Source organism: Salvelinus alpinus, chromosome 16 (assembly GCF_045679555.1).
Source record: "Salvelinus alpinus chromosome 16, SLU_Salpinus.1, whole genome shotgun sequence".
NCBI classification, from domain to species: Eukaryota; Metazoa; Chordata; class Actinopteri; order Salmoniformes; family Salmonidae; genus Salvelinus; species Salvelinus alpinus.
In genome coordinates, this window is record NC_092101.1 from 6,925,630 (window position 1) to 6,952,896 (window position 27,267).

At 42.6% G+C, this 27,267-nt stretch overlaps 1 protein-coding gene across 3 annotated transcripts; it reads right to left on the minus strand.

Annotated features, from left to right (window-relative positions):
* Window positions 1-397: 397 nt before the first annotated feature.
* On the minus strand, window positions 398-26,071 carry LOC139540707 (thromboxane A2 receptor-like). Of its 3 annotated transcripts, XR_011668258.1 has the most exons (4): window positions 25,653-26,069; window positions 17,556-18,439; window positions 1,111-8,027; window positions 398-1,006 (listed from the first exon to the last, which is right to left on the minus strand). XR_011668258.1 is itself a non-coding variant. In XM_071344586.1 (3 exons), the coding sequence occupies exons 2-3, from the start codon at window positions 18,342-18,344 to the stop codon at window positions 7,710-7,712; spliced, it is 1,107 nt and encodes a 368-aa protein (XP_071200687.1). In that variant the 5' UTR covers window positions 18,345-18,439; window positions 25,653-26,069; the 3' UTR covers window positions 398-7,709. The 3 variants fall into 3 exon arrangements, 2 of the variants coding, with proteins under 2 accessions (XP_071200687.1, XP_071200688.1); XM_071344586.1 differs by having other exon boundaries at window positions 398-8,027; XM_071344587.1 differs by lacking the exons at window positions 398-1,006; window positions 1,111-8,027 and adding an exon at window positions 12,540-14,362 and having other exon boundaries at window positions 25,653-26,071.
* Between the last annotated feature and the right edge of the window lie 1,196 nt (window positions 26,072-27,267).

Genomic DNA, 27,267 nt, shown 5'->3' on the forward strand with positions numbered 1-27,267 from the left:
TGACATATAACCTTTACTTGACAAGAACACTAGTAAAGGTTTGTGTGATAGTTTTAGGCGTACAGTAATATTTAATGTCTGATGCATATTGTTGTATCACTCTATGGAGATCTGAAAATATTAGGCATATTTCGTGTGTTTTTACAATTGGTAAGTAATTCAAGTTCTTCCTAGAGTAACTACAGTATCGATAATAGTTGATACTATATTTCAAATGATTATTCTATGGAAGTTCCTTCGATTCACAGCATAAGTACACATGCTCTGTTACTTAGTGTATTTTAACACCAACTTTAGAAAAAAAAGTCTAGACACTTTAAAATATATTTATTTAAGTGTTTGGATGAGCGCACCAATCCCATTTTCAAAGGGTAATAAAAACAAAACAGACAAAGCAAACTTTTGGTATAACCTTTTATGTTTTATTTATGTCAACTTTAAACCACTGTATTAACTCTACATCTGCATTGCACATGCTGTGTCATGACACAACATACTCTTAAATATCTGAACCATATACACAGTCAGACACAACATAGTCCCATCTGTTTTCCTTCTAAAAATAAGACTTGCAAATGCAAAGATATGCACTGAGTGTACAAAACATTAAGGACACCTACTCTTTCCATGAGTTGCATCCCTGTGGAACGCTTTCGACACCTTGTAGAGTCCATGCCCCGACAAAACACATACACAGTGAACTAACATGCAGCATGACATGCATTGTTTCTTGCATCATTTCACGTAAATAATACTGTTTTCACACTTGACTTCATAGCTTTGGGTTGACCTCGCATTGAACTTTGTAGTTTATCCTTCAAAGGATTTGTAACACAATGAATGAGGAGTTTATTGGAGTAATGCTCATGATTAACAAATAATGATGCATTCACGTCCATATATTGGGAACATCTCTCCTCATCTCTCGCTGGAAGTGAATCCATGACATTCCACAAAATAACACCTCTTTGGCCCATCCCTGCATGAAAGTCAGCCAGAGTTCAACCTGAGGACAGAATAGGGGGTCAACTCTAAGAGTCATGAAGCAGATAAGGAGTGTTGAGTCAAAATAGGCCCAGATACTGTCTGAAGGGCAGTCAGCCAACCAACCTGCGGCACTGTTCCAGCAGATGCCTCCCCAGAGCCGATGACAGTTGTCCTTTATGTTATCTTTGGTGATGAATACTGTGCTTGGTTGCTCTGTTAGATAGAGCAGCTGCATAGCATCAGGAGAAAGTTAGTGCACGCACACACACACACACACTCACACACTTTCACATGAATGCATAAATTCAAGCACATACTCACGTGCATACACATATGCTACGGCCTTGTGGTCTTTGGCATGGAAGCTGACAGGGCTGTGTATTCTTCAGAAACATCCGCACTCTGCGTACATTTCCTTGTTCTCTACTAAACAATGCTTAATACCACCACACAAAATCACCCCACTGGCAACACGATTTAAATTTTTCTTTCTTTATCCTTTATTTAACTAGGCAAGTCAGTTAAGAACAAATTCTTATTTACAATGACGGTCTACACCGGCCAAACCCGGGCGACGCTGGGCTAATTAAGTGCCGCCCTGTGATACAGCCTGGATTTAAACCAGGGTGTCTGTAGTGACGCCTCTAGCACTGAGATGCAGTGCCTTAGACCGCTGCGACACTCGAAAGCCCCACTATGTGCTTAGGGCACAGGAATAACCAGCTCTGAGCTCCAATGCAATGCAACAGCCCTGCCCATGTTCAGTCTACTTTTAGAACTCTATAAACAGCACCTAAAAACAATATAAATCACAATCAACACTCTTTAGGAAACAGTAAAGCCGGAAGGCTGCCGGCCTGGACAAGGTCTCTCCAGCCACACTTAAGCACTGCGCTGACCAGCTCTCCCGTTTTCACGGACATATTCAACCAGTTACTAGAGCAATGCACTGTTCTTGCCCGTTTACATAATTGTTGCAGTTCTGAAAAAACGACATTTGTCCTGTCTGAATGATTACAGACCTGTAGCGTTCACCTCAGTCATCACGAAAACCTTAAAGCGCCTCGTACTGTCCCATCTCAAAACCATCACTGATAGCTCCCTCGAGCCACTGCAGTTTGCCTACAGAGCTAATAGGTCTGTGGACGACGCGATCAACATGGGCCTCACTACATCCTTAAAACAACACGATAACCCCAAGACATATGCAAGGATTTTGTTTGTGGACCTTAGCTCTGCGTTCAATACATCATCCCAGAACTGCTACAAGACAAAACTCTCCCAGCTGAACATGTCCAGCTCCATCTGTCAGTTGATCACTGACTTCCTGACCTACAGGACGCAACATGTGAAGCTGGGAAAACTCGGACGGCCGCAAGCATGTGTGCTCTCACTTCTACTCTACACCAATACTGAACTTCCAACAACGCATCTGTCAAACTACTCAACTAAAATCTCCCAGTCAACCCTGATCTGGTTTTATGCATCAATCATTGAGTCGATCCCCATCTTATTGGGGTCTGCGTCTGCCCACTACAAGAACAAACTGCAACTCATCTGCAGAAAGGGTCATTGGCTGCCACCTGCTCTCCATCGAGATCCTGCACGACTCCAGGGCAAGGAAGAGTGCAGGAAAGATAATTGCCGACCACTCCCACCTGGTCACCCCCTTCTCCAAAAATGCAACTCGTGAACAAAATCTCCCGCTTCCTGAAAACTTTCTTCCCCTGTGCTGTGGCCCTCACCAACCGGCCCATAGAGACTAAAGTACTATGCACTCTATGCTACACACCGCATCAAGCCATCCATGAACTGTACACAAAATAACTGCATTGCAATATCTCCATATCTCTGCATTTAATTATACAGTGCCATCAGAAAGTATTCAGACACTGACTTTTTCCACATTTTGTTACGTTACAGCCTTAATTAAAAATGGATTAAATTGCCCCCCCCCCTCATCAATCTACATACAATACCCCATAATGACAAAGCAAAAACAGGTTTTTAGAAATGTTTGCTAATTTATATAATAAAAAATAAAAAAATATCACATTTACATAAGTATTCAGACCATTTACTCAGTACTTTGTTGAAGCACCTTTGGCAGCGATTACAGCATTTAGTCTTTGGTCATGTATCACGCTACATGCTTGGCACACCTATATTTGGAGAGTTTCTCTCATTCTTCTCTGCAGATCCTCTCAAGCTCTGTCAGGTTGGATGGGGAGCGTTGCTGCACAGCTATTTTCAGGTGTCTCCAAAGATCGGGGTCAAGTCCAGGCTCTGTCTGGGCCACTCAAGGACATTCAGAGACTTGTCCCGAAGCCACTACTGTGTTGTCTTGGCTGTCCAGACGTGACGCTTGGCATTCAGGCCAAATAGTGCAATCTTGGTTTCATCAGACCAGAGAGTCTGAAGGTGCCTTTTGGCAAACTCCAAGCGGGCTGTCATGTGCCTTTTACTGAGGAGTGGCTTCCGTCTGGCCACTCTACCACAAAGGCCTGATTGGTGGAGTGCTGCAGAGAAGGTTGTCCTTCTGGAAGGTTCTCTCATCTCCACAGAGGAACTCTAGAGCTCTGTCAGAGTGACCATCAAGTTCTTGGTCACCTTCCTGACTAAGGTCCTTTTCCCCCGATTGCTCAGTTTGGCCGGGCGGCCAGCTCCAGAAAGAGTCTTGGTGGTTCCAAACTTCTTCCATTTAAGAATAATGGAGGCCACAATGTTCTTGGGGACCTTCAATGGTGCAGAAATGTTTTGTATCTTTCCCCAGATCTGTGCCTCGACACAATCCTGTCTCAGAGCTCTCTCTTAATTCCTTCGACTTCATGGCTTGGTTTTTGCTTTGACATACACTGTCAACTATGGGATCTTATATACACAGGTGTGTGCCTTTCCAAATCATGTCCAACCAATTGAATTTCACACAGATTGACTCCAATCAAGTTGTAGATACATCAAGGGTAATCAATGGAAACAGGATGCACCTGAACTCAATTTCGAGTCTCATAGCAAAGGGTCTGAATACTTTTGTAAATAAGGTATTTCTATTTTTTATTTGTAATAAATTTACAATCATTTCTAAAAACCTGTTTTCGCTTTGTCATTATGGGGTATTATGTGAAGATTTCTGAGGAAAAAGTTTTATTTAAGCCATTTTAGAATAAGGCTGTAACGTAACAAAATGTGGAAAAAGTCAAGGGGCATAAATACTTTCCGAATGCACTGTAGCCATACTGATACTGTACATTTGTATATATGCTCATTCTCTTATCTCTATGCTCACTCTGCCTAGTTGTATATAATGTACACTACCGGCCCAAAGTTTTAGAACACCTACTCATTCAAGGGTTTTTCTTAATTTTGTACAATTTCCTACATCGTAGAATAATAGTGAAGATATTAAAACAATGAAATAACACATTTGGAATCATGTAGTAACCAAAAAAAATTGTTAAACAAAGATTCTTCAAATGCCACCCTTTGCCTTGACGACAGCTTTGCACATTCTTGGCATTCTCTCAACCAGCTTCATGAGGCCGTCACCTGGAATGCATTTCAATTATATATTATAATTCATTCTTAATGCGTTTGAGCCAATAAGTTGTGTGGTCACAAGGTAGGGAGGGGTATATAGAATATAGCCCTATTTGGTAAAAGACCAAGTCCATATTATGGAAAGAACAGCTCAAATAAGCACAAATAAATTACTTTAAGACATGAAGGTCAGTCAATACGGAAAATGTCATGAACTTTTCAAGTTTCTTCAAGTGCAGTCACAAAAACCATCAAGCGCTATGATGAAACTGGCTCTCACGAGGACCGCCACAGGAATGGAAGACCTAGAGTTACCTCTGCTACAGCGGATAAGTTCAAATAAATGCTTCACATAGTTCAAATTAAATTTTATTGGTCACATACACATGGTTAGTTAATGCGAGTGTAGCGAAATGCTTGTGCTTCTAGTTCCGACAGTGCAGTAATATCTAACAATTCCACAACAACTACCTAATACACACAATCCAAAGGGATGGAATAAGAATATGCACATATAAATATACAGTGGGGAGAACAAGTATTTGATACACTGCCGATTTTGCAGGTTTTCCTACTTACAAAGCATGTAGAGGTCTGTAATTTTTATCATAGGTACACTTCAACTGTGAGAGGCGGAATCTAAAACAAAATTCCAGAAAATCACATTGTATGATTTTTAAGTAATTAATTTGCATTTTATTGCATGACATAAGTATTTGATACATCAGAAAAGCAGAACTTAAATATTTGGTACAGAAACCTTTGTTTGCAATTACAGAGATCATACGTTTCCTGTAGTTCTTGACCAGGTTTGCACACACTGCAGCAGGGATTTTGGCCCACTCCTCCATACAGACCTTCTCCAGATCCTTCAGGTTTCGGGGCTGTCGCTGGGCAATACAGACTTTCAGCTCCCTCCAAAGATTTTCTATTGGGTTCAGGTCTGGAGACTGGCTAGGCCACTCCAGGACCTTGAGATGCTTCTTACGGAGCCACTCCTTAGTTGCCCTGGCTGTGTGTTTCGGGTCGTTGTCATGCTGGAAGATCCAGCCACGACCCATCTTCAATGCTCTTACTGAGGGAAGGAGGTTGTTGGCCAAGATCTCGCGATACATGGCCCCATCCATCCTCCCCTCAATACGGTGCAGTCATCCTGTCCCCTTTGCAGAAAAGCATCACCAAAGAATGATGTTTCCACCTCCATGCTTCACGGTTGGGATGGTGTTCTTGGGGTTGTACTCATCCTTCTTCTTCCTCCAAACACGGCGAGTGGAGTTTAGACCAAAAAGCTCTATTTTTGTCTCATCAGACCACATGACCTTCTCCCATTCCTCCTCTGGATCATCCAGATGGTCATTGGCAAACTTCAGATGGGCCTGGACATGCGCTGGCTTGAGCAGGGGGACCTTGCGTGCGCTGCAGGATTTTAATCCATGATGGCGTAGTGTGTTACTAATGGTTTTCTTTGAGACTGTGGTCCCAGCTCTCTTCAGGTCATTGACCAGGTCCTGCCGTGTAGTTCTGGGCTGATCCCTCACCTTCCTCGTGATCATTGATGCCCCACGAGGTGAGATCTTGCATGGAGCCCCAGACCGAGGGTGATTGACCGTCATCTTCAACTTCTTCCATTTTCGAATAATTGCGCCAACAGTTGTTGCCTTCTCACCAAGCTGCTTGCCTATTGTCCTGTAGCCCATCCCAGCCTTGTGCAGGTCTGCAATTTTATCCCTGATGTCCTTACACAGCTCTCTGATCTTGGCCATTGTGGAGAGGTTGGAGTCTGTTTGATTGAGTGTGTGGACAGGTGTCTTTTATACAGCTAATGAGTTCAAACAGGTGCAGTTAATACAGGTATTGAGTGGAGAACAGGAGGGTTTCTTAAAGAAAAACGAACAGGTCTGTGGGAGCCGGAATTCTTACTGGTTGGTAGGTGATCAAATACTTATGTCATGCAATAAAATGCAAATGAATTACTTAAAAATCATACAATGTGATTTTCTGGATTTTTGTTTTAGATTCCGTCTCTCACAGTTGAAGTGTACCTATGATAAAAATTACAGACCTCTACATGCTTTGTAAGTAGGAAAACCTGCAAAATCGGCAGTGTATCAAATACTTGTTCTCCCCACTGTATGTCTTCTAGTAACAGACACATCTCAACATCAACTGTTCAGAGGAGACTGTGTGAATCAGTCCTTCATGGTCAAATTGTTGCAAAGAAACCACTACTAAAGGACACCAATAATAAGAGACTTGCTTGGGCCAAGAAACACGAGCAATGGACATTAGACCGGTGGACATTTGTCTTTTGGTCTGGAGTCCAAATTGGAGATTTTTGGTTCCAACCGTCGTGTCTTTGTGAGAAGCGATGTGGGTGAACAGATGATCTCGGCATGTGTATTTCCCAGCTTAAAGCATGGAGGAGGTGTTATGGTGTGGGGGTGCCTTGCTGGTGACACTGATTTATTAGGCACACTTAACCAGCATGGCTAACACAGCATTCTGCAGCGATACGCCATCCCATCTGGTTTGGGCTTAGTGGGACTATCATTTGTTTTTCAACAGAACACTGACCCAACACACCTCCAGGCTGTGTAAGGACTATTTTACCAAGGAGAGTGCTGCATCAGATGACCTGGTCTCCACAATCCCCCAGAGGGTTTGAGGGTTTGGGATGAGTTGGACCGCAGAGTGAAGGAAAAGCAGCCAACAAGTGCTCAGCATATGAGGGAACTCCTTCAAGACTGTTGGAAAAGCATTCCAGTAGAAGCTGGTTGAGAGAATGCCAAGAGTGTGCAAAGCTGTCATCAAGGGCCTCTGTACGCCTATGTAGATATTACATTAAAAATCAGCCGTTGAAGAATCTCAAATATAAAATATATTTTGATTTGTTTAACACTGTTTTGGTTACTACATGATTCCATATGTGTTATTTCATAGTTTTGATGTCTTCACTATTATTCTACAATGTGGAAAATTGTACAAATAAAGAAAAACCCTTGAATGAGTAGGTGTTCAAAAACTTTTGACCGGTAGTGTATGTCAACTATTTTTAAACTCCGTTGTCTGTATTCTGTTTCTAAATGTTGTCTATCACTAACAGCACCATATCACCAAGTAAAATAAAGGTATTTTTGATTCTGAAATAACAACTTCACCGACGAGGATGAACACCAATGCACCAGTCAAGGCGGTGAAGGTGGAGCCTTCATGTTAAATGACTGGGGTTTGCCTTCCTCTTTGACCGACACGCCCCCTAGCGGGTCGCTGCCCACGGAGGCACGGGTGAGCCGGCAGACGGTACCAACGAAGGAGGGGTACAGGGTCCTGATGGAGCCCCGGGACCAGTCCCAGCGGGGGTAGAGGCGCTTGAGGACAGCGCGGCGAAACAGGATGTACACCCAAGGGTCCAGGATTTGGTTCCAGGTGGCGAAGCGAATGAAGAGCAGCAGGTAGTGGATCCGGAGTGGGTTCCCCGAAAACACAGTCTTTGTAATAAACACCTGTGGAGTGTAAGGGGAAGGAGGGAGGAGAGGAGAGATGGGTGGAGGAGAGAGAGGTAGATAGAGAGACAAAGAAAAATAAAGTAATAAGACATAGAAGGACATAGATAAGACATGGAAAAGGATGAGAGATGGATATGGAGACACATAGAGAGAAAAGGACAGAATAAGGAGAGAGAAGGAAAGACAAACCATTTACAGACAGACAATGAGAAAGGGGGGAAAATAAAAACAACAGATAGAGGGACAGAGGAAGTGAGAGGAAGAGCGAGAGTTGTCATCAGTAGTTTGAACACACAAGTGCAGCAGCTTGGGCCTTCACACAAACACACATACATTCACAAACAGATGTCTGAGACCAGGACTCGGTCCACCCAGGGAGTACATTGCTGGGCTAATTTGGGCCGGGCCTCTGAGGTACTGGCCCAAGCATCCACAGAGCAATCATTCTCCCATATAGGCATGCCTCTAGCCTTATTGCTAGTCCCATTAGCACCAGGGCAACAACACTCTTTTGGGAGCAGCTAGATATGCTAACAAGCTCTACTCCTCAGGCATGTGTTCAGCAAATAATTTGCATTTTCCAGATGCATCTAACACAGATGTAGGATCTTAATTTGAGCCAGTTTGCTACAGCAGGAAAATAATCCTGCAGCAACAGAAAATGGGAATTATGTGTATTACAAATAATGGATATTGTTTTGTATGGGTTGATACATTTTTCGCAAATCAAGTCTGTCATTTTAAAATGGAAATCAAACTTTAGAAGCCTTTTTAAACCTTGAATACACTACAAGTTTGCATTTTTTTAGCAACAAAAGAGTGATACAATTAAAAATCCTACATCTGTATGTCAAAAATACTAACAGACCCACAGTGATTTAGTATCTCAGAACTGCAGCTAGCAGCCAGTGAGTCAATGGGGTCGGAGGAGTCATGCCCATAGGGGGCACAAGGGCACATCATTTTTAATAAAATATATACACTATGTTTCAAAAGTTTGGGGTCACTTAGAAATGTCCTTGTTTTTGAAAGAAAAGCACATTTTTTGTCCATTAAAATAACATCAAATTGATCAGAAATACAGTGTAGACATTGTTAATGTTGTAAATGACTATTATAGCTGATTTTTAATGGAATATCTACATAGGAGGCCTATGGAGGCCACAGAGGCCCATTATCAGCAACCATCACTCCTGTGTTCCAATGGCATGTTGTGTTAGCTAATCCAAGTTTATCATTTTAAAAGGCTAATTGATCATTAGAAAACCCTTTTGCAATTATGTTAGCACAGCTGAAAACTGTTGTCCTGATTAAAGAAGCAATACAACTGGCCTTCTTTAAACTAGTTGAGTATCTGGAGCATCAGCATTTGTGGGTTCGATTACAGGCTCAAAATGGCCAGAAACAAAGACTTTCTTCTGAAACTCATCAGTCTTGTTCTGAGAAATGAAGGCTATTCCATGCGAGAAATTGCCAAGAAACTGAAGATCTGGTACAACGCTGTGTACTACTCCCTTCACAGAACAGCGCAAACTGGCTCTAACCAGAATAGAAAGGGAAGTGGGAGGCCCCGGTGCACAACTGAGCAAGAGGACAAGTACATTAGAGTGTCTAGTTTGAGAAACAGACGCCTCACAAGTCCTCAACTGGCAGCTTCATTAAATAGTACCCGCAAAACACCAGTCTCAACAGCAACAGTGAAGAGGCGACTCCGGGATGCTGGCCTTCTAGGCAGAGTTCCTCTGTCCAGTGTCTGTGTTCTTTTGCCCACCTTAATCTTTAATTTTTATTGGCCAGTCTGAGATATGGCTTTTTCTTTGCAACTCAGCCTAGAAGTTGAATCTAGTAAAAAAAAAAGGGCCCACCTTGCTTAGCGTGTGTTCAGCCGTCTCGGAACTCCAAGTTCCGATGGTCGGTGAGGATGAGAAACGGGTCTGTGGCGCTCTCCAGCCAGTGTCGCCACTCCTCTAATGCCAACTTCACCGCCAGGAGCTCCCGATCACCGACGCCATAGTTTTTCTCTGCAGGGGACAGTTTTTTAGAGTAGTATGCTTGTGGATCCAGTTTTTGTGGATTACCTTGATGTTGTGACAGGACGGCCCCCACGCCCACTTCTGAGGCGTTCACCTCCACCATGAAGGGCAGTGTAGGGTCTGGGTGTTTCAGCAATGGGGCGGAGGTGAAATGCCCCTTCGGCAGGCGGAAGGTCTCATCAGCTGCAGGATTCCACGCCAACTTTTTAGGACCACCTCTGAGGAGAGAGGTGAGAGGAGAAGCGATGGAGCTGAAGTTCCTGATGAAGCGGCGGTAAAAGTTGGCAAACCCCAAAAAACGTTGTAGTACCTTTATGGTGGTTGGGACTGGCCATGACCTGACCGCATCTACCTTCCTTTCCTCCATAACAACTCATTGCGGGCTGATCCGATATGCCAAGAAGGATATGGCGACCTGATGGAACTGGCACTTCTCCTCTTTCACATACAGATGGTTCTCCAGGAGGCATCCCAGGACTACCCGGATGTTGGCGATGTTCTACTCCAAGGTGGCCGAGTAGATCAGGATGTCGTCGATATACACGACCACCTGGTGCCCAAGCATGTCCCAAAACACCTCGTTCACAAATGCCTGGAACACCGATGGAGCATTGGTTAAACCATAAGGCATCACCAAGTACTCGTAGTGCTCAGATACCGTGCTGGTCTCGCCTTGTGCCCTTATAGTACGAACTGGCCTTGACCAGACCCAGCAGACTTGGACCAGCTCCACCACGCTGTCTCCATGCAAGGAGCCACCATTGGGAGGCATGAAGAGTTACTACAGGACCTTTTGGAAGGGCTTCGTTCCCTGACGGAACGCCACGACTAAGGGTTTAAGGCTATTATGGAGCAAATCAGGGAGTTAGTTCATAGGCAGCCTGCCACCTCTGAGAACCATCAACCACCCAGTAACTTTTTCCCTATTAGTGGTGAGTTTGTACAGCCTACCCCAGCTCCCCGAGAACCCCGCTTACCTCCTCCGGAGCGATATTCGGGGATTATGGTACCTGCCGGAGTTTTCTTTTTCAGTGCTCTCTTATTTTTGAGTTAAAGTCATCTTCGTTTCCTTCGGAACGATAATGTCGGGAAGGGTGCTCTCCTCGGCTACGGCAGTTTGGGAGCAACAATCCGACATTTGTCGTCATCTGGAGGATTTCATGGCAGAGGTGAGGAAGGTGTTCGATTCTCCGATATCCGGGAGAGAGGTGGCCGCAAAACATATTGAATTACGTCAAGACTCCCGTAGTGTGGCAGACTACTCTGTTGAATTTCGCACGTTGGGCGCCGAGAGTGCCTGGAATCCAGAGTCTCTTTTCGATACCTTTCTTCACAGATTATCCTAGGTGGTAAAAGATGAGCTAGCTGCTCGGGAATTACCAGTGGACCTCAATTCCCTCATCGCCCTCACCATTAGAATTGATGGACGTCTAAGGGAACGCAGGAGCGAGAAGAGGTCTGGCCTAGGTCACACTCGTTCATCCACAGTAGCTCGCTCAATTGCGAAGGAATCCGCAAGTCCCCGAAGGCTGTTTTTTCGAGAGGATCCGAAGCCACCTGAGCTCCCTCGAGAATCATCGACGATGGGTGAGCCAGATACTCCCTTTCTGGGATATGTCATCATTGAGGGAAATGTCCAGATGGATTCTGGAAAGATGAAAGCAGTGGTGGATTGGCTTCAACCTACATCCAGGGTGCAGTTGCAACGTTTCCTGGATTTTGTTAACTTCTACCGCCGTTTCATTCGGGGTTACAGCCACCTGGCGGCCCCCCTCTCTGCACTCACCTCTCCCAAAGTACCGTTCACATGGTCTCCAGCTGTCGACAGAGCCTTTGTGGACCTGAAGCATCGGTTCGGATCCTCATCCATCCGGATCCGTTCCGTCAATTTGTGGTAGAGGTTGATGCTTCTGATGTTGGAGTGGGGGCCATCCTGTCCTAGTGATCTGCCCAGGACCAAAAGCGTCATTGCCTGTCCACAACCACTCTCTTGCCTACCCAGTTTGGATTGTTGAATAAATACCAAGACACAAACCATCTGCCTCCCGTGTCTGCATCTGGGTCTCGCCTTGTGCCCTTATACCTCTCAGATGCCGATCAAATTGTTAGCACTCTGCAGGTCCAGCTTGGTAAAAACAATTGGGCCCCATGCAGCTGTTTAATGGAGGCCGGAACCAACGGGAGGGGGAAGAGACTTCCGTAGTCAGTACACAGAAGAAGTCCCCCATCCTTGGCCACGAAGATGCAGTGGTGGAAAAAGTACCCAATTGTCATATGAGTAAAAGTACAGATACCTTAATAGAAAATAACTCAAGTAAAAGTGAGGTTCACCCAGTAAAATACTATTTGAGTAAGAGTCTAAAAGTATTTGGTTTTAAGTATACTAGTAAAAGTACATGTAAAAAAGCTAAAATTTACTTAGTACTAAGTAAAAGTACAAGTATAAATCATTTCATATTCTTTATTTTAAGCAAAGCAGACAACCGCATTTTCTAGTTTTTTTATTTACAGATAAACACTCAGACAAAGCATGTGTTTAGTGAGTCCGCCAGATCAGAGGCAGTAGGGATGACCAGGGATGTTCTCTTAATAAGTATGTGAATTAGACCACATTTTCCTAACCTGCTAAGCATTCAAAATGTAACGAGTACTTTTGGGTGTCAGGGAAAATGTATGGAGTAAAAAGTAATTTATTTTCTTTAGGAATGTAGTGATGTAAAAGTTGTCAAACACCCCAAAAAACTGACTTAAGTAGTACTTTAAAGTACTTTAACTTAAGGACTACACCACTGCGAAAAAGAAGCCAGCCGATGCAGGGGAGGTGGATGTGCGGATGAAACCTTGTTGTAGAGACTGCTAGATGTGCTCCTCCATAGGCTTGGTTTCAGCCACCGACGGGGGGTAGATGCGGCTGCGCGGAGGCGCAGAGTCTGAAAGCAGGTCGATGGCTCAGTCCCAGGGGCAAAGAGGAGGGAGACAGGTGGCATGAGTCTTGGAGACAACCTCCCAGAGATCCTGGTAAACCTCTGGGATGTCGGCCTGGAGGGAAACCACAGGATTCTCAACCTACGTGAAACCACAAGGTAAGGAAAAGCAGGTCTTCCGGCATCTGGGTACCCAGGCCGTAATCTCCATCCTCGGCCAGGAGATGGTGGGATCGTGGCGTTAAGCCACGGGAGGCCGAGGACGACTTTGTGTACGGGTGCCTGGATAATGAGGAAGGTGATGCTTTCTTGGTGCTGGGCTCCCACGGTGATGGTGAGTAGTGCTGTGATGTGTGTGACTGTGCCAGATCCCAGTAGTTGGTTATCCAGTGCTTGAACTGGAAACGGAGAAGAGAGCGGGTATGATGTTCAGGGAGGAGGCAAGGGCCTGGTCAATAAAATTCCCCGTGGCTCCGGAGTCAAATAGAGCTGTGGAAACAACACGAGGGACAGACAGCTATTGAAATAGGTACTAAGAAAGGTTTGTTGGAGAGTGAAGATGAATACTCACACCCTGACCTACCCCATGAGACGGATGATCACTGGACCGTCCCTCTGCTTTAGTGACTCTCGGTTTAGAACTTAGCGGACACAGTTGAAGCTGTCCCTCCTGGCCACAATAGGGACAGAGCCCCAGTTGTCTCCGACAGCGTCGCACAGATACGTGTAGCCCCTACCTCCATTGGTTCAGGCTCTGACTCAGATCAGTCAACGAAGGAGGGAGATAGGCGATGGGAGTGCTGACGCTCCCGAAGGAGGTTATCCAGACGGATGGCCGTCGCGATGAGTGTGTCCAATGAGAGAGTGTCATCTCGGCATGCCAGCTCCGTCTGGACCTCCTCACTCAATCCTCTGCTGAATAAGGTGCGGAGCACCAGCTCATTCCATCCGCTGGATGCTGCCACAGTATTAAAGGTGAGGGCGTACTCCGCAGCAGTCTGGTCCTCCTGCCGTGGTTGGAGTAGGCGCTCAGTGTTGGGGGCTCCCGTTTGATGAGCAAAATAGAGGGAGCACTGGAGGAGGAAGGCACAGCATTTGGATGGAGTCCCGTCATATTTGTCTGGAAGGGACAAACGGGCATCGCTGACCTGGGCAGACTGCTGAATGGGCTGGGGTGCTGGCTCGCTGGGTCAACTCACGGTAGAGGATCCTCCGCTCGTTGGGGGTGACTCCCTTGGGGAAGATCTAGACGTTGAAGAACTCCATTCCCAGATGCGCCAGCTGATCGTGGTGTTGGTGAAGTAGGTATCCCTGTTCGCCGACCATCTGGGAGATGTCTCGGTTGGCTGCTGTTTCCATTCTGTGAGGCAATATTCTGTAACGTAGATGCAGATGAGTCAGGAAGCAAGTGCAGTTAATGAGTTTAATGATGAAGAACATTGAACAATACAAAAAAATAAAGAAAAGTCCATCTATGATTGTGGCATGAATGATTCAGGCATTTGGATGATCAGGTTCGAGATGAGGTCCGGTCAGTCCCACCAGCCCAAACCAATGTGGGGTGAGTGAAGACAGGGGTGCTATAAACATTCTTTTTTTCTTTGCCTCAGTCTTGACTCCTGGCACAGGATGTAAACCCAGGGGTCACATAACTGATTGAAGGTGGCTGGAGTGGCGATTTCCTATGAAAAGCCACTTGCGCAGGAGAGAGCTGTCCAATACACAACAAAAATCTGATTTCCAAACGTTACTCTTTTTAGGTGAAGTTCCCATTTATTGCGCATATAAAATATAAATAGCTCCAAAACACATTCCTGTAGAAAAGGTGCAGAGAGATGCATTCTATAAGAATGCTAACCCTTCCTGGTCACCTGTGCTACGTATATACACACACGTGATTAGTGACCCATGACCAACATGAACAAAACAAGTTAAAATAACCCTTGACAGACAACATGTGACCCGTTTCAGGAAACTAGGCGTATGTTGCGGGTCACTACTTCACAGGAGAGCCGTTTGAACGTAAACTTTTTTTAAATCAAAATGTTTTTGGGGGGGCAGAAATGTCTTCTCGAACATGTGAACTTTCACGTGCCTTAATAACAAACTGGTATGGCATCTGTAAATACAAATAAAATTGTTAAATAACGAGCCTAGTTGGTTAAGCCACAGAAAAAGCCTGCAACCTTCCTGCTAGCCATGATTGGCTGATATAATGAGTGGGCTGGACATGCTGAGAGATGAGTTTGGATTGTCTGCCATGTAGCACGCTTGTCTATTTGAGCTGGTCAGTATGTCTAGGTAATCCTGTCTAACGCAGCTTTAAAAAAAATAAGTATCCCGTAGTAAAGACTCCACAAGGTAACATCTTTGTTGTAGTAATATCGAAAACGGACGTGGCAGTTTCACAGCTAAGGATTCCAGCTTAGAAATTACAAACTTTCTCACGTATAAATACTGGAGTGATGATTAAAATGTGTCTGAGAGGATATCATGTTCTCCTGACCTACGTGCATATATACTGTACAGTGCCGTCAGAAAGTATTCACACGCCTTGACTTTTTCCACATTTTGTTGTGTTACAGCTTGAATTTGAAATGGATTAAATTGAGAAGTATTGTCACTGGCCTACACACAATACTGCATAAAGTCAAAGTGGAATTATGATTTCAGAAATAATTACAAATAAAAAAGTGGAAATGTCTTGAGTCAATTAGTATTCAATGTCTTTGTTATGGCAAGCCTAAATAAGTTCAGGAGTACAGATTTGCTTAACAAGTCACATAAGTTGCATGGACTCACTCTGTGTGCAATAATAGTGTTTAACATGGTTTTGAAATGACTACCACATCTCTCTACACATACAATTATCTGTAAGGTCCCTCAGTCGAGCAGTGAATGTCAAACACAGATTCAACCACAAAGACCAGGGTGGTTTTCCAATGCCTCACAAAGAAGGGCACATATTAGTAGATGGGTAAAAATCATAAAAGCAGACATTGAATATCCCTTTGAGCATGGTGAAGTTATTAATGACACTTTGGATGATGTATCAATACACCCAGTCACTACAAAGATACAGACGTCCTTCCTCACTATCACGTTTCAAGGAAGACCCAGATGTAGACAATGTCAAAGTAATAAAAGTGTATTACTAGAACAGGGGGCAGGCAAAACGACAGGTCAATGGCATGCAGAGGTCAGTAATCCATATCAGAGTCCAAAAGGTACAGAACGGCAGGCAGTCTCGGGGTTAGGGCAGGCAGAGGTCAATAATCCAGTGTGGTGTGACAAGGTACAGAAATAGCAGGCAGGCTCAGGGCAGGCAGAATGGTGAAAACCGGGAAAACTAGAAAACTGGAACTAGAAACAGACAGGAGCAAGGGAAAACTGCTGGTCGGCTTGACAAATAAAAACGAACTGGCAACAGATAAACAGAGAACACAGGTATAAATACAATGGGGAAGATGGGCAACACCTGGAGGGGGGTGGAGACAAGCACAAAGACAGGTGAAACAGATCAGGATGTGACACTAACTCAGTTGCCAGAGAGGAAAGATTCCGCTCAGGGATATTACCATGAGCCAATGGTGACTTTAAAACAGTTACAGAGTTTAATGGCTGTGATATGAGAAGACTTAGGATGGATCAACAACATTGTAGTTACTCCACAATATTAACCTACATGACAGAGTGAAAGAAGGACACATGTACAGAATAAAAATATTTCAAAACATTCATCTGTTTGCAATAAGTCACTAAAGTAAAACTGCAAAAACGTGGCAAAGAAATTAACTATGTCCTGAATACAAAGCATTATGTTTGGGGCAAATCCAACATGACACATCACTCTTCATATTTTCAAGCATGGTGGTGGCTGCATCATGTTATCGGTATGCTTGTAGGATAAAGGATAAGGACTAGGATAAAAAATAAATGAAATAATAGAGTTAAGTGGAGGCAAAATCAAAAAGGAAATCCTGATTCAGTCTGTTTTCCAACAGACACTGGGAGACAAATTCACCTTTCAGCAGGACAATAACCTAAAACACAAGGCCAAATATACACTAGAGTTGTTTACCAAGACAACATTGAATGTTCCTGAGTGGCGTAGTTACAGTTTTGACTTAAGTCGGCTTGAAAATCTATAACAAGACTTGAAAATGGCTGTCTAGCAATGATCAACAACCGACTCACAGAGCTTGAAGAATTTTTAAAAGAATAAACATTGAACAAGCCAGGTGTGCAACACTCTTAGAGACTTACCCAGAAGTACTCAAAGCAGTAATCGCTGCCAAAGGGGTGTGAATACTTATGTAAATGAGATATCTGTATTTCATTTTCAATACATTTTCAAACATTTCTAAAAACATGTTTTCACTTTGTCATTAAGGTGTGTAGATGGGTGAGAATAATTAACCATTTTATTCATTTTGAATTCAGGCTGTAACAAAACAAAATGTGGAATAAATCAAGATATATTAATACTTTCTGAAGGCACTGTATTTACTTTTTATTGTGTGTGTGCATGTGCATGTGTTGACAGAGTGCCATAGGCCGCCACTTACCAGCAGGGGGCACCAGCAGATGGAAGCGATCATCATGATCCAGATGAGCTGCACCATCATCTCCACCTCGTAGTCCCGGCGCCGCTGCCTAGCGTCCTGGCTGCAGCACACCTTGACCAGGGTCACCACGCTTATTGTATTGAGCAGGAAGGACACGGCGATGGACAGCAGCCCCACCAGCGAGAAAAGCAGGCAAAAGGCCATGTCGCTTGCCTCGGAGCTAATTTTAAAGAAGCACCAGGAGCCCGGTATCTGCATGTGGTAGCTCCCCACGCCAACCAGGGGCAGCAGTGAGATGCACCCCGCCCCTGCCCATACCATCAGCACTATGGACACTGCCCGCGACTTGGTCATCATGCTGGTCGAGCGGGCGAACGGCCGATTGATGCCCACGAAACGCTCCATGGCCATGGTGGCCCCCAGCAGCAGCGGGCACAGGCCGTAGAAGACCATAGACATGCCCATGAAGTTGCAGAAGTGGCAGTGCGGGTCCAGGCGGCGCCAGTTGAACTGGGTGAAGTGGAAGGAGACCACGATGGAGCCGGTGACCAGGAGGCCCATGAAGTCGGTAAACACCAGGCCGCAGAGGAAGATGAGGAAGGAGGAGCGCGACCGGCTTTGCGTGCGTGGGAAGGACTTCAGGAGGACCACGAAGGCGATGAGGTTGAAGGTGAGGCCCAGTGCACTAAACACTGATGAGAAGTAGGCGGAAGCAATGGTGTGGGTGTAGTTGAAGGGGGGACTGTTGATGGAAAAGCACAGTGGGGTCGACTCGTTAGAGTGGTTCATGGTGGCTGGAGGAGGTTTGGCTATCCCCAACGCACTTCAGAAGAGAAGGAGGAACTAGTCCACTTTGAAGATTTCCATTGTCTTTCTTCTTCACCCTGACAAATGAGAAGACAGAATTTTGGCTTAGTCAGAAATGTGTAGACAAAGTTTATGAAATTTCGGTTTACCTCAGAGGACAGAATCATAAACGGTGTACACTTCCATTCGGCAGAGACTATATAATATGTTGTTGCTGAACTGTTGTGGCTGAGTGTAATTATTCCAAAACTGGAATGATTACACTCGACTGACCTCGAAAACTACTTACAGCTTTCAAACATCTAGTTTCAAACATCTAGGTGGTGGAGAGGGATGGATTTGGTTCGGGAGAGAGAGAAGAAAGGACTTAAATGTATAATTATATATGTTTTGTGTCATGTAAACTCATTGTAAAATGAATATGAGTTCTGGACAGATTAGGAAAGGATGTTGAATCATTAGTATTCCTCGTTTGTTATTAGAACTAAGATTTAATGGTGGTTATTGGTGAGAAAGGAGAGGGGCTTTGTCTGGGGGATTGGGATGGGGTGACTGGGAGGGCATCAAACACTTCTCTGAGGTGTGCGTGGGGCCTACACACATCCCATTTCAGTCTCTCAGATGACCAACTCACCCCAAGTAGAACCCCACCATCCACTATACTTTACAAAACAACCACAGTACTTAAGTGGCAGTCCTTCAAACGTACAGTACCGGTCAAAAGTTTGGACACACCTACTCATTCAAGGGTTTTTCTATATTTTTCTTATTTTCTACATTGCAGAATAATAGTGAAGACATCAAAACTATGAAATAACATATATGGAATCATGTAACCAATATATATATATATTTTAGATTCTTCAAATTAGCCACCCTTTGCTTTGATGACAGCTTTACACATTTTTGGCATTCTCTCAACCAGATTCACCTGGAATGCTTTTCCAACCGTCTTGAAGGACTTCCCACATATGCTGAGCACTTGATGGCTGCTTTTACTTCACTCTGCGGTCCAACTCATCCCAAACCATCTCAATTGGGTTGAGTTCAGGTGATTGTGGAGACCTGGTCATCTGATGCAGCACTCCATCACTCGCCTTCTTGGTCAAATAACCCTTACACAGGCTGGAGGTGTGGTGGGTCATTGTCCTGTTGAAAAACAAATGATAGTCCCACTAAGCGCAAACCAAATGGGACGGCGTGTCGCTGCAGAATGCTGTGGTAGCCATGCTGGTTATCACTGACAGTGTTACTAGCAAAGCACACCAACACCATCACACGTCCTCCTCCATGCTTCATGGTGGGAACCACACATGAGGAGATCATCCGTTCACCTACTCTGCGTCTCACAAAGACATGATGGTTGGAACCAAAAATCTTACATTTTGACTCATCAGACCAAAAGGACAGATTTACACCGGTTTAATGTCCATTGCTCGTGTTTCTTGGCCCAAGCAAGTTGCTGAAAATAAATGCAGTTGACAGTGAGAGGACGTTTCTTTTTTTACTGTTTATAAGTTTGTTTTGTTTTTGGATTTAAAAAAATAATAATTATTACACCTTTATTTAACCAGGTAAGCCAGTTAAGAACAAGTTCTCGTTTACAACTGCGACCTAGCCAAGATAAAGCAAAGCAGTGACACAAACAACAACACAGAGTTACACATAAACAAACGTACAGTCAATAACACAAAAGAAAATAAAGATTTTTCTATTTATGTACAGTGTGTGCAAATGTAGAAGGGTAGGGAGGTAGGCAATAAATAAACCATAGAGGCAAAATAATACTAATTTAGCATTAATACTGGAGTGATAGATGTGCAGCTGATGCTTAAAGTTAGAGAGGGAGATATAAGACTCCAGCTTCCTTGAATTTTGCAATTCGTTCCAGTCATTGGCATATTTAAATATTATCATAAAAGGTAAAGAAAACTAAAGGCATAGAAATCGTAAATTATTTGGTAAGAGGAATTTTCTTTTTTCTCCCATGACAGAATTAAAAAGTAATTTTGGACTGACCAATGTAGATATTTTCAAATACATGCAACTTAAAAGTTACATATCACAAAATGTCGATTTCAAATATTTTGGACATCAGAGCAACCTTGAGGGAATCTTATTTGAGTCAGAAAAGGACTCAAATGAAGATATACAAAACCTTGTAGAGAGCATATCCAACTGACAATCTCCTAGAAAAAAATATAAACTATTGGAACCAAGATGGAGGGAAAGGTGGAGCATAACTAAAGAAATTACATTTAACAAAAATGTAGGCTTAATCCAATATAAGATCATGTACATAATGTATTATACAAGAAACAAAACTAAGTAAATTAGTTTTGATCAGTCATGGAAATAAAAGTGCTGAAAACATCACTCACTTTACTATTAAAAATAAGATGGAGAACAATCTATAGGGTGAAAAATACAGGTAGGCTTATAGCTGACTACCGCTAGCTGATGTTACATATATATATTTTTTAATTGCAATATGTAACCATCACCCCCTACTACTGAAAAAATGGTCTGTCATAGTCTTTCCATAGCCTGGTGGAACCAGTCTGATTGCTACATTTACACTTTTATTAAACAGAGCGATCAGGCTGTTGCCACCTGGATTATCTTAACATGCTGACGCTGTTTAAACAGCAGACCCCTTACAAAAAAAGATTGCCGTTTTGAAACTGCAGTAAAAGAGCACTAACTGCAGTTGACTGTGATATGGATGCTTTGGATGCTGTAATTGCAGAATAACTGGAGTGTACTGCAGTTGAACTTCAGTTATACTGCACTCTATTTGCAGTTACACTGCAAAATTACTGCAATAAAAAAAAAACGTTTTTTTTGAAGGCAGTATTTGCAGCATAATGCAGTTATACTGCACTTTAACTGTCATGGTTCCTCCTGGCACCAGGGGGCGGCAGAGACCGCCCTAGAGACTTTTATTGTACACAGGTGTGTCTTATTATTTCATGATTGTTTCCCTGTTTAAAGAGGTGCGTTTTCTGGTTTCCTATGTAGCAGAAGCTTGAATTGTTTACCATGTGCGGTCGTTTCCTGAGTGAATTTGAGACGTAGTGTTTGTTGTTTTGTTATTTCCCAAGTGTACTGCGATCCTGCGGCTACAGTTTCTCAGTAAAGTATTATGTTTATCTGATTCCTCGTCTGGTCTCTTCTCTGCACCTTGGTCCAACCATACCACGTCACACTAACTGCAGTTATATTGGATTCTGACTGCAATCTTTTTTCATATTGGTATAATCTACCCCAAACCACTAATTCATATGGTTAATAGTGTTACTGTTAAATAACAATATGTAAAAACAATATTTTTTGTGAACAAATGTTTAATGTTGCAGTTATAACAAGGTTGGTAGCAACATGTAAAAATTGTTGTTATGATTTTTATTTTTAGGGGTGGATTATCCCTTTAATCAAGCCTTTCTAGACAATTATAATTTATGGTTGATAGAGACTTTAACCCCATGGAGTCCATAGTGTGGGAGACAGCGAACATACAAACATACCTTGTCATAGCCTGTAGTATCTCTTGGCAGGAAATGCAGTTAACGCTACATCAAAATGTACTTAATGATGTCCTTCAGCAAAACGGACTTTTCAGAGGTCAGTTTACTAGTCATTCACGATTGCCATCAAACGAAATGGAAATTACAAAGCCTACCGGTAAAATTAGAGACTATCATGGGGACATGGTAAGGGAGGCGCAAATAGTGAATGATAACAGAAATTTGAGGATGGTTGTTAAACAACCCCAGGAAAAACATATGCACTATCAAATTCTACCCTTTAAACATATTTTGGCTTGGACCTGAAATATCCCAAATGTACAAAACAGGAAACAGATTCTCCAAATGACATCCTAGAATGCTATCACTGAGGAACTTGTTCTAAATGCAATGCAGGTATGAACCCAAATCACTGCGGCCAGTAGATCATATCAATAAGAAAACGGATCAGAGACGTTCACCTATCAAATATTGAACACAAAGAGAGAGAAGGTTCAGCTCAATATTAGTAGCTTAGTAGATAGTTGGGATTGCTGAGATGTAGTTATTGATTTTGTTTACTATATGAGACCCTTCCAGCTATGGCTAGACCTCCAGTCTTTCTGGGACCAGGCTGCAAACTGGTATCAGGTCAAATTTCGCTTGTATTCCTTGGAGGAATGGCATGCATTATGAGGGAGATGTTGCAACCAGGCTCCAGTCTTCCCTGTCTACCTCCGTGATTAGGCTACACAGTTACGAGAGTAATTACTCTGAAGCACTCAGCCACTATCATAATCCTCATTTCTATACTCATTCAATTTTGTTTTCCAACTGAGAGTCGATTACCACTGGATAAGTGCACCAAAAAGAGAGAGGACGAGATAAATTAAAGACGATAATTACTATTACAACAATTATTAATTACAACTGGAATATGCCTATGTTGCAGTCCACCTCTAAAAGGCCTAAATTACTATGTTATGTTTTTCCTTTTAAGATCATGAGGTCAGGAAAAACTTAATCATGGCGCTAATGTAGCCAGTCTCCAATGTCCTTGCAATTTCTAGTGGTTAGGAAAGCAGCATATTTCCATAATAACAAGAATTGGGTTTGTTAATCACATTTTGAATATGAAATCTGATATTGTTGTCTGCCCGATGCCCTCTCATCTGTGTTTACAATCGGTCTCTACATCTACTAGACATTACCATACAATGCTCAACAGTTTTAGAGAATGGGCAGCAGGATAAGTAGGCCATCTTTGTAAATAAGAATGTGTTCTTAACTGACTTGCCTAGTTAAATAATGGTTAAATAAAAAATCATTTTAAAGAAAACAAATAAATTGGCAACAGGTGCGCTGTGTTCAGTCAACAGTTTTATGTAAGTGGTTTAGAGCTTTCAAATTGTTTAAATGAGAACCGTTTACTGTAATGTATCGTTTTATAAGTCTGGCTGTGGTCAATTTACAGTAGCCTAACCAGTTTAAAATAGCCTATAGGGCCTACTGCATCATTTTCACATGACCTGGGGATCTGCCCTATATTCCCTCAGCCCTAAATTCCCTAAGTTCTATGTTCCCTCAGCTCCATTTTCCCCTCAGTACCCACTGAACCAATTTCAATCAAATTGGCACAGATGTTTATTGTTATAAGGTAGAAAAATCCGGATTATTTCAGCATCCATGAATATGTAAGGGTATGGGACCTACTGAATATGTTCAATCATTATGACCATGACCGTTTGTCAATATTACAGCAGAATTGCATTTTCTGAGATTACTTAAGTAAAAATGGTTTAAGCTTTCTCGGAGCAGTTTTATTCAAAGTACAAAAATGACGTGTTACAATAAACATACATCTGATCTGTTATTGATGGTCCTTATTTATTGATTCAAGCAACAGTGAATCAAGTTACCAAAAGATCTGTGTACTTCAAGGATGTGAAAAATATTTTTCTTCACATACCATCACGTTTCTGTCTATAATGTGCCTCTTTTCTGTTGCCCCCCCCACCCCTTAAACAGGGTTACAATCTGTTTTTCCTCTCATTCATTTGGCTTGCTAACACCTGGTTTAGAAGATAGAACTGAGGGAACATATGGCTGAGTAAACATGGGGCTGAGGGAATATAGCTCTACGTTTCCTCAGTATTTCCCTCAGCTAGCATAACGTTCTGAGAACCATATGTTTCTTAGAGCTTGGTGAGAGCGTGGTTGTCCTATGGTTATTTTGTGTACTACCTTCCCACAATGTTCTGGGAATTGCTTGCCATGGAACATTCTCAACACATTTAAGGAACTTGACAAAATAATGTTATTTTCTTCATATTTCATTACTTTAACAGAACGTTTCCTAAAAGTATATATATTTCTGTATTTTTCATCCAAATATACATAATAACCATCATATCAAAGTCAATTTGGAGTCATGCAAGGGTGTGTGTTACTCCCACTACGACTCGGGAAACCATGCAGTTTATTAGGCAACAGATGAAATAAATGATCAACTTCACAGGGTGGTGAAAGTGCAAGGTGATGAGCTTGATGCTGCTTTCCAATAAATATTGAGGTGACATGATGATTGTTGCTTGACTGCCATTTGACAAATAAATAAATATTCTCACTCTTATCCATAATAATCTCATCATGTAGACTAGACAACCCGCACAGCCTACCCTCACTGTATCTGCGAGCTGTTGGCTAGAGCGCAGGTGCCAAGACCAGAGTAGGCACATTTGGTATTTATCTATAGGTAGAGTTGAAAACATGCTGGAAACACATTGAACTTCAGTTTTTTATTCGGTACATGAAAACGTAGGTACATTTTGTGTGTACTAGGTCATCACACACTGACTTTTATCCGAAACAAGTCCATTTGATGTTAACATACTACCGGTGGGAAAATGTGCATATTTTAAAATCTGTCGCCAATTGGTTGGAAACCTAGCTTTAGGTTTGAATCTCAATGATGTCGTGGCACAATAAAAAAATAAATGTGTTTGCATGATTATTGCAAAAGCAAATTAATTTCATTGTGTCCTATCTGTGCTTGGACTTTAAAAAAAAGTTAACCCAAACCAAGCTAGCAGTGTTCTAAAAAGTATTGCTGAAACATTCAGTGAAAGTTTTAAGGAAGTGATTCAAAACCCTCCAAATAACCTATAATTTCCATTCTCAATTAATTAAACCTCCCAGGAAAACTTTCGGAGAACCCATAGTAAAACGTTATCAGGACCTCCCTGCAACCTAAAAATGTATGCTCCCAGCATAGGTCAATATTCACTTCCATTCTCAGAACGTTTAAAAAAAACGTTCAGTTTTACCGGTCAGGAAACTTATGGCTTAGTTCCCAGAACAAATGGGAAACCAAAAACGTACATTCCCACAAATTACAAGGAACCAAATGTGGTAGCTGGGATGGTCCCATTGCCAGTTCTACCCTTATTGTTTTAGGCTAAGCTTGACAGCTTGACACAATTAATTTGAAAAACAATTCCATCACGAGGCTGTAAGAACAGCAATACGCAAACAAAACACATCTATAGTAGACTCAAATAAAAAAGACATGATCATTTATTAAGAAATAGTTTACAATACCATTTAATCTAGACTAGGCACAAGCAAAACACTTAAAGTATTGTCCACTGAAAGAAGACACACCCATAGGCTCCGTAAATATGTTAAAGAGGCATAACAACTTTGTAGAGTGAATATTCTAGAACTAGAATAGCCTACAATGACCTGTTTATTTCAGTTTCAAAAAACGTAACACGTAACCTACCTTTCTACAGCAGAGCGTCGCTGTCAAACACAAGTCATCAGGCGAAGTTGACTGCACCTCATCTAATTGTGGGGAGTCGACTCCAAAATAATCGATTCCTCGAGTCCTTGCCCGCTGACTCGCATTTCTGGGTGTCAAGCTTCGGGAATTGACTCCTCGACTCTTAAGATTCAGTATTGTTTGCAACGCAGGAAACTATTTCACTTGTATATTTCAAAAACACAAACTCTCGCATCTAGCACAGCAAAGAAAGAGCGAGCTAGCGAGGGAGAGATAGGGGGCCACAGCCAGGCATAGGCAGAACCGTGCATCGGTAATCATACAATGTAGGCTATCGCAATTTCTTGTCTTGCAATGTAGGGACAATAAATGAGTGGGCTGAGCTATTCTACACACAACAGACTGAAGAGGAGCAGGCGAGGGAGAGAGAGGACCAGGGCAGGCAGATAGACAGGCAGTACCGTGCGCATAGGCTATATTTTGGTAATCTGTATCTGGCAATGCCTCGTAAATTCACCAAAAGTATATATTATGCTATCACTATGGAGTATGATTACGGTATTATTCATTGTGCCAGTGAATTTAAATTGAACATCGCCAAATGCATCCGTTTAATTAGGCCTAAATGTGCAATAAAATGTTTTTCTATAGTTTAGGCTATTTAATTCAACCCTGGCTGGCTGTTGTTGTTTTGTTGTTGTATTGTTGTAGCATCATCTTTCACATGTACTAGAATAGCCAAACAGTCAGATAGGATGCTGGGGATAATTTAGATGGAGAACACAAGAGGGCAACTGTAGTTGTGCAAAGTTTCAGACTGATAACTTCAGGAATGGGTGAGCTACATGACATTTAGCATGTTTACGGCATAGGTGAGGGCTCTCCAACTCTGTTTCTGGAGAGCTACCTTCCTGTAGGCTTTCGCTCCAACCCCACTTCTAACTAACCTGATTCAGTTTATCAACCAGCTAATTAATTAATCAGATGCGCTAGATTAGGGTTGGAGTGAAAACCGAAAGAATGGTAGCTCTACCATGGATGGATCACTAAAATAATGATTATGATCACACTTCAATTTAAATGCACTGAACAAAAAGATAGTTTGGAAGAACGAACTAATCTTGTGTGAATCGTCCTCTGGAATAACGCATATCCTTGGATAATAATTACAAATCCAACGTTTCTAGTAATACCCATCCGAATAGGGCTATAACCAGTGGTGTAAAGTACTTAAGTAGTGCTTGAAAGTATTTTTTACTTAAGTCGTTTTTTGGGGTATCTGTACTTTACGTTACTATTTATATTTTTGACAACTTTTACTTTACAACGTTCCGTAAGAAAAGTATGTACAGATACCCCCCAAAATGACTTAAATGGTAGTTTACACTGCTGCGCGTGCCTTAGTTGTTAGGTAAAGGACCTCACGAGAGACACCGGTATTTGAAAACATACATAATTGATAGAACCATGCAAAAAGCCTCTAAAATTCCCGGAAGAAAAGGGGATTGGCTCTGGCAAACATCCAAATATTCTCAGAGCAAAGTTTTAAAGTAGGCAGCAGTGAGAGATGCAAAATCGATGATTGAATCATTGAAAGGTCTTGTAGATCGTGTGA